Here is a 12134-nt window from a genome sequence, read left to right as displayed (position 1 = left end):
TGCCCTGTTAGTTTTCACTGACTCCTTAGAAGTTCAAGGGTATGCTTCAGGTGACCTGGACTGGCCCACAGCAGGAAGGCAACCAAATGAGGGTCCATCAGCGTTATCTGGCACAGTACTGAATGATGTAAAAACTAATCCCTTCTGAGAAGAATGTCCTTTCTTCTCAATTACATATTTACCACGAAGCAGATTTGCTTTCTGTCTTACACTTACTCTTTCCTAAAGAGAATAGAGACAGAAGTCATGCGAAAACTATTATTTAGAGGCAGTTGTCATGAGCAAACTCCTGAAACTGGGCAGGTAACATATACACCTCAGTTGCAAAACAAAACTAAAACCCTGCGCACCTGGAAATAAGTCATTCCCCTGTGGAACTGCATCCATAACTGTCCTCCAGCACATAAAGCTCTCCGCCTCCTTCTGACTTTTATGAGATAACAAAAAATCTGGATTCCCTGCTGCCTGGGGAACTCTCAGTGAAGCCATCAGTAGTTTTAATTGCTGCTAAAACACTACTAATCACTTGCAGCTTTAGATACTGAAAACAATCTTTGTATCAGCTGCGCAACTTAAAGGAGTCCAAGACCTGAAAACAAAACATGCACAGCAAAGGAATAAGAAACATATCTACTCCACAAAAATGTTCTTTAACATCCCTCAAACCAATAAGCTTAAAAGCATCACTAGCTAAGCCCATTTCCTAACAAGCCTCGCATCACTATAAAATATCACAGAATATCAATTTTGACTAAGAAAGGACTTGACTTGTTTCCTAAGAAACTCTTCTGGGATATTTAATGCACTAATTACAGTTAAAATTAAAGGTAAGACATTTTATGTCCTCAATTCGGAGTACTTTTATTTCAAATTAATACAAATTTCTCAAGGGAAGATGCCAATATATGCAACAGTAATAACTATTAGATCAATAGTTTTTTCTTCCTTTAAATTCCATCGTTTTTTAGTTAAAGTACCTAAGAGCTGCCTACAAGAAGGTGGCAAGTATCACGGGGAGGAATCACTTTATATTTGCTTGGTGGAAGACAAACAACATCAGCAACCAGGCATTTGCTGCCCTTCTCTTCTGTTGATAGAAGGACCTTAGGTCTGACAGTACATCAGTCTATCAAAACTTGACCGGAGACAAGGAGCACTACATACCAAGGTTTTGCAGAAATGCACTGAGATTAAAGACTGTTATTGTTACAGAACTTCACAGCAAGAGAACACCAAAACTACACTTTTTCTTGGTCTTGCAACATGGATTTTTTTCCTTTAGGTTATTTCCACAGTCATAGAAGGATGCACAGGTTGCAGAACGGGCATTTCAGGGGGTCTTGAAAGTTCTCCAAAATGGTGATTGCAGTTGCTAGGGATGTGAATCCTCATCAAGCGCCGAAGTTGCGTAAAAAAATTAATGGTAATAAAATGCCCACTGTCAAGACTGAATTCAAACATTATTTCATAAGTCAGAACTTGCATGCTCTTTACAAATTACATTGAGATTCCATGAATATTGGTATTTGAACTAATACAGAGAGATGACAGTTCTACACAAGTAAGTATTTGAAAACCATCTTTTTACAAAATATAAAATGCAAGTACATGAAAAATTGTTTGAATTCATTCAAAAGTCAAATAGAGTAAACCTTAAATGCTTCATTAAGCCCTGGCATTTGATACAGGTAGAGTTAGCATAAGCAGAGCAACTACAAAATTATATTCCTTTTAAATGGAAATACACAATGCAAATACATGGAATATTGTTTGAACTCATTCATAGATCCCATTAGTTATAGTAAATCCTAAATTAAATTTAAAAATCTTTCCAGACATTCTTGCGGCCCATTTTCTGATGAAAAGAGATATTTGAAACAGAGAAGGGTAACACACTTAAAGAAAAAAAAAGTCTCCCAGCAACAACTTTACATTTTTTTGGGGTACTAAGGTACCTAAAAGGTACAAACCTTGAGTTTGTATTTGGCCCAATTAATCATTATATCACAGGCCTAGTGTCTATGACACCAGAACAGTTTCACACTAGTTATGATAGGAAGCTACTGCCATACTTGATCTTCTCATCTTCTACAGATCAGAAATTTCAAGCAAAGCAATGACTGTTGAATACAGATGATTCTCTCCTCTTCATTTCACATGTATACCTGTTGGCATCCAACCATTTCTAAACTGCCCAGGCTATTTTCTACCATTCATTCCACACAGTCTAAGAGGAAAGTCTTCACAGTCACTCAGTTCACTTCACAGATGAGCTATATTGATACTTCTCCTGAACTACTAAAGAGAAAGCAAAGCTGCCTCTTACAATAGCAGCTTTTATTGTTGTTTTGAAAGAAACTTTTACATGAATTGTGACATTTACACTCATGACAGTCTCCCACACTGTCTTCTTAGTAAGCTTCTCCAAGAAAGCATCCTTTACGAGCTACCATTTGTGATCCATATCTTTATCATCTCTCTTGCATTGTTAGCCTTTTCTCTGTTGTCTGAGCATCATTTGTTCCTCTATTCAAAGGAATGCCAAACCCCATTTTTTGAGGGTGTGTCAGGCTTTTCACATGGCCTATATATGCACTGCCTAAACTACAGCTTCAAGTAAACATCCAGCCCATGACCTGATTCCCAGATGGCTTCAGACTTGATTGCTCTAGCTTAACACCACAACACACTGTCCAGAGACTTCAGCTAGTATATCCGATCACACCACTGAGAATTTCATGTCCACTGTCACTAAATGAAAATTAAATATACAATGATGAATAAGTTGAAACACTGCTTCAAGACACACTATATCGAAGCAGGCTCCCACTCACAATGTAGTTAAGAAGGTTTTTTCCCACTGAAGGACCAGCAATATTTACAAGTGTCAGGGTACCACCCCACCATTAACTCAGTCCACTGTCTTAGTCTTGTAGGGTCATAATTCATACCACCACCAAACAGATATTTATATTTTAAGTCTACAGGACTGGCTCTTGAAAAATGTGTCCACTAGGATTTGAACAATACTGATAATTATCCTAAATGCCCATCTCATAAGGCACCACGTGAAGCAATTAACATGCCAAACAGAGGACTACAACAGCCTGAAAAATAATCTGGAAGAAAATCCAAGTTCTAAAACTCAAACCCTATAAAAATAATTTCTGAAAATACTTGTAGTGTCACTTTTTCTAAGGAAGGTCTTCATGGTGTCTGAGGAAGAGCTAGCACAAACCCAAGCTACTGCATTTTCGTTTTTACATGATGCTTATAGGAGTTGCACAGCTATATAGATATATATAAATTCAAGATATATATGTATATATCTTGAAATTACAAGATTAATAGTAATATTTTTTTTTTGTGTCAAATATCTTAACTCTTCCTCACAATACCTTCCATCTCAAAGGTAACAAATTCCTTCAGCTGTATATTTGAAGCTGGGACTACCAAATGAGTAGTCCGTTTGCTCATTTGAGATCAATCACATCTTTTGAAGTCCCTCAGGCTACCTGCCAGGGCACACCACAGATAAGAAATGAAATCTGTCTTTGATAGGTACTTTTCATTTTAAATTCACACTCTCTTTCTCAAGTTCACTTAAAAGGCCTTTTTGCCTCCTACTTTCCTACACGCAGCACTACATTCACCTTATCGTTAAGTATTTCATACTACAGCATTAATTCTCCCCAGTTAAATTACTCCTCTCATGACACTTGTACACAAACTTAAGATCTAGGGATATTAATAGGAAGCAGAATTAGGAAGGACACTGGGAGACCATCTAAACTAGGCATCCTGTGCCTGATGACTGTGATACTGGTGACTTGTATGCTGGACCAAAACAGGTACAAGAATATCAATCAATGTTCTACATCAAACTCAGTTACTAAGAAGCTGTGAAACAGCAAATCTAGACCACCTTCTGCTGCAAAGGAGCATTCACAACAGCCATGCCTCCTCTTAGCAGGGCCTCATCAGTAGGTATCCCATAACCTTTTCTGACAGGCTACCAAAATGGCTCTCCTGAGGAGAGCCATGAACAACCTCTCCGAATCCCTTCCACTTTTTATTTTATCCAAAGATAACTCTTTCAGACCAGTATTTTTTTTCAGGCAAAGTGGCAGGAATGCAACTAAATCCTCATCCTTGTTTACAGTTTCATTTATAGTTCATTTATGGATCTCCGAGTTATTTTGCTTACCAAAGGCACAGTAGCAATACAATCTAAGTAACTCTCTGAAGATTAACATTAACACGCATTACCAGAATGGCCAGGTCAGGGAGATCAGGAGCTCACTGTACTGAACGAGAGTACCACTCATGGATGTTTTGAAAGAAACAAGAGTTCCCCGAACAGTCTGTCTAGCAAAGCACCTCTAAACACCCTACCGGAGAGTTTGGAAGCAAAGAGATTTATTCAAAGCAGCTATTAATTTTTATTTTTTAACTCAGAAACCAAAGAAAATAAGGGTGCAGTGGAATTAAAAACCCAATATATATTTTAGTTTATAAGAATTCTGTACCGCAACTCCTAATACTGAATTCATATAAATTGTTCAAAATACAAACACTCCTCCAGCAACACAAGTTCTTCTATATTGCAGTATTTACTCAGAGAGAACAGAAACATAGGAAATCCATGTTACTAAGTAAGTTTCTAACATTGCTGCTAAACACACAGGATAAAAAACCCACAAAACACCCCCATAAGCAAGCAAAAAAAAAAGAAACACAGCAAAACAAAATCTTGCAGTAGTGTATATGCAGAAAAATCTTCTCTATAATTTTATATGGAAGGTCACTTTTACTAGGTATTACACTTAGAATTGAGGTGGGTAATTTTTAAGGTAAGTGAATTAGTAAATCGAACACACCAAAACCACCAAAAATTTTAACAGCAAACAATGTAGTGGAACTTAGATATTTACAAGTTATAAAAGGATGAGGTCTTGGAAATTGAAAGAGTACCTGCTTCAAATACCTGCTTCAACAGATTTACCTTTAGTGTATGTTCCACACCATCTTATAAACAGCCTGATGACTTAACTTACACATTTCAGTTATAATTATCTTCCACAATATTATAAACTGATGTAAAATACAACATACACAGAGGCTTAATACAGTGTTAATATTTAGATTTTGTATTTAAGGACATCGGGGCCTATCACTTTCCAGAAAAAACATCTTTATATTGGCTATAAAAGCAGACAGAATGATGGTTTTGTCATTAAGCATCAAACATTTGGCAGTGCATCAATAATTCTCTTTAATTTGCTTTACCCTCAGAAGCTGGTGTGAGCTGTTGGGCGCTGCAGTGTGCTTCAATAATAGTGCATTAAATGGAAAGTATCTATGCCTGGCTGACCATTCTGAAAGCTGTTTTTGAGTGGCCTGAAATCAGCTATTTGGATTCCCTACAGAGTCTTGGCTTCAAAAAGAAACAGATCATTTGTAATGCAAATAATCCACCATCTCTACAACATCATCCTAATAGTGAACTACTAGTGGTACGAAATCTGCAGGCATAACAACCCCCCAAATATTGACATAAACCTTCTAGTGTTGCTAAAATATGTAAACACATACAAAAATATAAAGGGAAAAAACAGGAAAAAAGATAATAACAATCTTGACTCCAACATTAAGTAAACTACTACAGCAGACCCAAGCTGGATAATATAGTAACATCCATCCTCTTATTAAAGAGCTGCTATTTACACACATTAAAATCAAAGTTAAAATACCTAAAACTTCAGGACATACCCAAGAACCATGTGCCAGGAAATGTACCATTGCTTACAACCCAGCAAATAAACTCTATAAATAAGGAATAACATTGACATATACACCTTTGCTATTTTAATTCAAAACGGCAATGCAAATTGAGGAAAATATTTGTCATTATAGGATTTTATTTTTAATTCTCACATTTTGCAGCCTCTGCAGCAGAAGTCATGCTCATCTACTTCTTAAATTAAAGACACAAAAAGTAAATACAGAGAACTCATGGTGTTCCATGAATAATAAGAAGACTGACCAAAACTCTTGGCTGCCTCACAGTACTTAGCTCACTACATCTGCTCCCAGGGGAAAGAAGATAATCTCTGCTGTAGCATCTCCTCCGCTACCCAGGCCTTAGCTCTCCGTAACAAGCTCTGATGAGTTCAATTCAATGAGCATATAAGAAGATCAAGCAACAAGCTCCTGAATTGTTTCAAGTACTGGGAGGGGTAGAGAGGGAAGGAGGGTGGAATTTTCTCAGGCAACAAAAGTGAAAGAATATATACAAAAGTATACGCAAAAGTAATTTCAAGTATGTAGAGTGACTGGTTTAATAAGCTAATACAAAACCAATCAGAATGTCTGACACAACTGCATTTATTTTCTACAACTGCAGTGGTAAAAGATTAAGAGTAGTTTATTCATATAGATCCTGCAGTAGATCTCAGAACAAAGATAGACAAAAAGCTCAATGAGAAAACTTCAGCAAAGTCTGCATATCAGGCTTTCCCTTCAATATACTCCTCCAAAGGATTTCATTGCCTTACTCGAAAATTAACTTTTAGGGATGGTAAATTTGAATACTTAATGCTATGTTTTTGGTTAAGATCTCCCAAGCACACACCATATAGAAAGAAGCTGCAAATGTAGTTAAGTATTTGAGATCTGGGAAGGCATTCCAGGTCTAATCAAAACAAAAAAAACCCCACCGCCCCAAAACAAACAAAAACCCCCAATCCCCCAAAAATCCATGATTTCAGGAAGGAAGCAGAAAAACATTCACTTAAGAGACATTATAACGAGAATGAAAAAAAAAATACTATTGGACTTATAAATCAAGGAGACTAAATCTTATCTTATGAAGATGCTGCTCTGGAAACGCTTCAGGCAGTTACTACCCAAGTGCACCATTCTCACTGTATTCAAGGCAGTAGAAGTGATCTGCTCAGAGGAGATTCTACAACCATGTACCTAATGTAACTGCTCTTCAAGAACATGTACGTTCAAATTTTTTTGTCAGTTTCCCAACACGTCCCTAGCACTCCAACGTAGGAAGACAGACGAATGCTTCAAAGCTGCTCATGTATCCTAAGCAAATACTGTTGTGTCTCGTTTCCAGCTGAGGCTATAAAGGGGGTCCAATATCCCCGCAATTCAAAGATTTCATCCCAGAGTCATTTAAGTTTCCCATGGTCATGAACTGGTCTTACCCATCTTTGGGAAGGGACAAAACAGAATCTCCTTGGCCACTCCTGACAGTTTGAAGAATCGGTTTCTCTTACATTCCAGAAACTGGATAGTTGATACTGTTTGCTCCCTTAATATTTTACTGGGGTTTTTTTTACGCTTGAGATCTTTCCAAATCACAAGACAGGGGCTCTTATTGCTGCGCAACTACATGCATGCATACAAAACAGAGCACAAAATGGTGCCAGTGGAAGATGCTCAAGTGGACTTACTGACTTTTAAATCTGCAAGTAAGAACCAAGACACTTCAAGCTACGGATTTTCATTATAGGGAAAAATCCTCTCTAACACCAAAAGAAGTTAGATTGACAAAATGGGAAAGAAAAAGGTAAATTATATCAGTTACTTTTCACAGATATGCAATTGACTTTTTTCTGTCCTATGAGGTTCTCTCTTTACATTTTTTTAATAGAGTACTAAAACAAAACTATTAGCTCAATGATAAGTCCCAGGGAAATGCTACAGATACAAACTAGTAACTCTGTACAGTGATTCCTCAAATTTCCAACTGTGATTCTCCTTACAAATTAACACTTTTGTAAAGCCCAAATATTATAATCACTATTGGTTGGAACTGAATTTCTGCTGGGATCTGAAGCCACTTGCAACTGGTACTACTCTTTGGGAATCACAAGCCACTGTAAAGAAACTATGTCTGCAAGTGCTGTTCTTCCAGAAGCATAAAACAGAAAAGCTGGATCTTGTAATGCACCATAATAAAAGTCTCAGTACTATCCATTTGTCTTTCAATGCCTAGCAGATGTTCCTTACATTTTATTTATTATAGGATCAAAAAGCAACTTTTGGGATTAATACTGGCATAAAATGAGTAAGTTTTGGCATATCATTTTCATGTATTTCTGGGTGGGGGGAGAACCTAGACGAGCAACCATTTGTTGGCATGTATACAAATAGCAAAGCAGAGAAGCTCTCATCCCCTCTCCTGGCTGTGCAAAAGTCAACTTGCAGTCCACCATGAGTCCTAGTTGGAGGATGACCTGAACAGAACATCATCTTGATACTGACGATGCAGGGTTACCCCTCCCTTTTCTTGTCTCTGAAGACCTGCACATTTTGTAGCTGTGGTGCTTCTCTGACCCCTCAATAAGCCAATTAAGTTTATAATCCCAGCTCTTTTTCCACCATTAAATAAGACAGGCTGAATGGATATAAGTGCATGTTTATGGATGCAGTGAGAAAGCAACACTGGAGATTGCCCTGACAAATTTGGAAGAACATCAGGTTCGCTGATCTACGGAAGCAACTCTGGGCTAAACGACAAGGCAGGTCCAACTACCTTTAAGTTGCTGTCTAGTATATTCTTCAATACAATGAGTAACTTACTGGCAGGATAGCACAGAAAAACCTAAATCAGGGTTTACTTACAATGCTGATCACAGTCTACTCTAGCAAACACCACTTGATTCTTATCTGGATATTCTTCCTTAATTACATTAGAAGCTTCCTCAAAAATGGGATGCAGCATTTGGCTGAAGCGGCACCTGCGGATAGAACATAAAATTACAACTTCAAAATACTAATTTAAAATATTTTAATTGATGACTCAGGGAATATTTCAATCGTTGAAGGAAAAAGAAAAAAAGAAAGAAAATCTATTGGAAAATATACTTTTAATCATCCCAGTAACTGGATAAAAATATGTTCAAAAGTAACTTGAATAATTCAGGAAGAAAAAAAAAAATCATTCCAAAAGAATATATCGTTCAAGATGTGCCCCCCTGATTTGTCTGCTTAAGAAACACCATTAATCAATTATAAGCCTTTAGGAAATATATTCCATTCAGAAAGTAGGTTCTTCATTTTTTTCTACCTGAATTATCCCTGGGTAGGTATTTTTACTTGGATTGTTGAGATTCAAGTATTCGGCAACAATCACCCTCAAGAAATATCACAGAGATAACTTTATTAGGGTCAACAATATAAGTTATAATATTGCTTATTATATTATTACTCAAGTTTGGTAGAATTTGAACAGACTGCTACTCCAGCACTATGAACAAAGAGAATCCCATGGGTCCCTTCTTCCAGTGATGTCAGATTTGGAAAAAAATAATCTCTTTCTGCCCACAAAGAAGGCTGTAAAGATGCTTTGGTGGCTTTGGGGAGTTTAGGGTAACATTAGTGCACAAGCCCATTATTAAGATGTCAACAAAATTATTTTATATTCTGTTCTTCTAAACACATGGCAGAATTTTAAATTGAAGACGTAGAATGGCACTGTAGAAGTTGTCAGAACGAGACCTCATGGAACAGACTTGCAATAAAACAGCCTGCACTGAAGCCGTGCTTAAACTTAACAGTGATAGCCTGGGGACGCTGTTATGTCTACAACAGCAAACATTCAAGTGAAGAGGAAGGTTTTGCTCTCAAAATACAAACAGGGCTTAAGGTCATTTTCTGAAAGAAACCTGACTCCAGGCAGCCCGTGTATGCTACACATTTATGTAGTATACATACATTGCATATGCCTTCCTCTTCCCTCATTCTTCTCCACCCTCACAGCAGAGTATCCACATCAGTGAAACTGATCTGTTCTCATTCAAAGGTCACGTTACATCGTAGGCTGGCAGTACGCTACATTGAAGGGTTATTACTGAATGCCTACATGTAATGATTATAATAAAGGCTGTAGCGTTTTAAAATTATGGCCTAGTATAACGTGAATCAACTTGCAAACACATGCAAATCTTTAAATTCAAAGCAAGCCTATTCTAGAGAGGATTTGGTGGGGATTTGCAGGAAGAGCTGTGCTGATAAGGTCCTAAAACAGGACGCTTGTTACCTTGCTATAGCAAGTTTTAAAATATTGGTATCTTCCCTCTATCACATAAGTATCAGAACATGGATTTTTAGCCTCCTGCAGTTCGTCTTTTGCAAAACCCAAAAGTGATATTTTTCAGTCGCAACACTGACCCCAAATTTCACTGTATTAAATTTACTCTCCATAGGTTTGCTTTCGTTGGTTATCTTTAATAAAACCTTTTGAAGCAGTCCATTATCTACCAGGTATCTGCAGATCACAAACTGAAAACAACCATCTTATGTTTCATTTATTTATTTTAAAAAGGAGCCTTTATAGCATAATCCTATACAGAACAGGTAAGAGTTTAGACTTAGTTTCTTACTTAACAAGTTATTTAGTTGTACTATCATTATAAAGAAGGATATTTCAAACAAGTTGCTTCGTAAATGAACGCAATCTCTCTAAAGAAAAATTCTGCTGGTTTAAACGTGCCTAGTATCCATTTAGTCTGTGGTAGCAAATGAACAGATACAAACTAATTATCTATAAAATGACAGGTATATACAAAGGTTATTAAACTGATATAGATTGATATAATGTCTATTTTTACACAAAGTTTAAATGAAGGCATTAAAAACATCTTCACTGAGAACTTCATTCTATATGAAAAGACTGGGTATGAATTTTTCAAAATCACTTCTAAAAAACAATTAAAATTAGCCTGCTACTAGTTGAGTGAATTATCAGTAAAAGCAAAGTGTAAATTTTTCACGTAAAGCTCTGTGCGCTCGCTGTTTCAAGGCCATACAGACTGACAGACTTAGACATATATAATGGGATGTGAACGAAGTGAAAGGAATCGAAGTCTTATCACCTACACAACCTTTGATTCTGAAGGCCAACGTTTTATGCTCACAAAGCAAAACAGCAGGGAGAGGAATATTTGAAGTGCAGTGCTTCAGTTTATATATTGCTTTACATCATAAAGCTGTTTACATCCAAGATTACTTTAATCAAGGAAGGCAGAAACTTACTTATTTTTCTAATCTAGTTTTTCCATATTAATTCGCATGTACAATTTTATTTTATCTGAATACTTTTCTAGTTTCTTCCTCACTAAAGGTTCTTTTAAAAATATTAACAATGGAACAAAACAGAACATTTAAAATTACTTCTTATACAATAAAAAAGGGGAATGTTTAAATTAATTCTAATGATGATTTTGTATGCAAGATTTTTTTTTAAAAAAAAACACATAATTTCAAGTAAACAGGTCCCTCTAAATAGGTGTCTCATAGTATCTAACCAGTCTGGCCCCAAACTCTTTCCTTTTCCAGTTGCTCAGATTTCATCCCTCAATTATAATTTCTCTAGTTCTCCACTTGAAGCGTCTTCCAGATTAGAGAAGGTTTTGATTTTTAGTGTGATTTCAAGCCTTCTTCTTTCTAGCACACACGCATTGTACCAACATAGAAGAAAATGGAAAAATGGAATATTTTGGACTATTCTATGTTAAGGAGTTAAGACTTGCTATGAGGAAACAAGAAAAAACAAATCAATTACATAGCATGTTATTCCATACTACTATAGAAGCCTTTTTCCACTGATAGGAGCCCTGAATGAAACAAAAGATGGCAGAACAGCAGAAGGGGAAGTAATCAGGACATAAAAACCCCAGGAGATAATAGTTTGAAAGCAACATACCACTGCATTCTCAATTAGAAAACTATAGCCAAACATGACAGTTTTCAAAAGACAGTAGTTTAAACATGGAAAAAAACCAAAAAACAACTTTATAACTTACCAATCAGCATAAAAATTAACTAAAGCAACATCTGCATTGTCTGAGAGGAAAGAAAAAGAAAAAACCCAATGTCACAATGTGAGGCAAACTTCTTAGTGCTTTTGTCTGAGATTATAAATACATGCACAAAAACTACAAAAGCAAATATTTCTAGATTATTCAGCATAAAGCTTAGTCTGATTGCTAGAAAACTGCTAGGATAAATCTTATCTGAAATATAATCTATATCAAATGGGAAAGTGATGAAAGAGGCCTTCAGTCAAATATTTTAATGACTTTATTGATATGTTAGACATTAAAAATGTCAAT

The 12134-nt window shown here is 36.3% G+C and overlaps 1 protein-coding gene across 1 annotated transcript in view; it reads right to left on the bottom strand.

Annotated features, from left to right (window-relative positions):
• The window catches only part of ERP44 (endoplasmic reticulum protein 44), a 49289-nt gene that overhangs the window by 15371 nt on the left and 21784 nt on the right, over positions 1 to 12134 (bottom strand). Inside the window, exons 3-4 of the mRNA XM_063326365.1 lie at positions 11826 to 11865; positions 8644 to 8759 (exon numbers count right to left, since the gene is read on the bottom strand). Of these exons, the coding sequence (XP_063182435.1) occupies positions 8644 to 8759; positions 11826 to 11865 (156 nt within the window). The remainder of the gene's footprint in view (positions 1 to 8643; positions 8760 to 11825; positions 11866 to 12134) is intronic.

This window comes from Chroicocephalus ridibundus, chromosome 2 (genome assembly GCF_963924245.1).
Source record: "Chroicocephalus ridibundus chromosome 2, bChrRid1.1, whole genome shotgun sequence".
NCBI lineage: Eukaryota > Metazoa > Chordata > Aves > Charadriiformes > Laridae > Chroicocephalus > Chroicocephalus ridibundus.
This window is presented reverse-complemented; position numbering and strand designations above follow the sequence as displayed.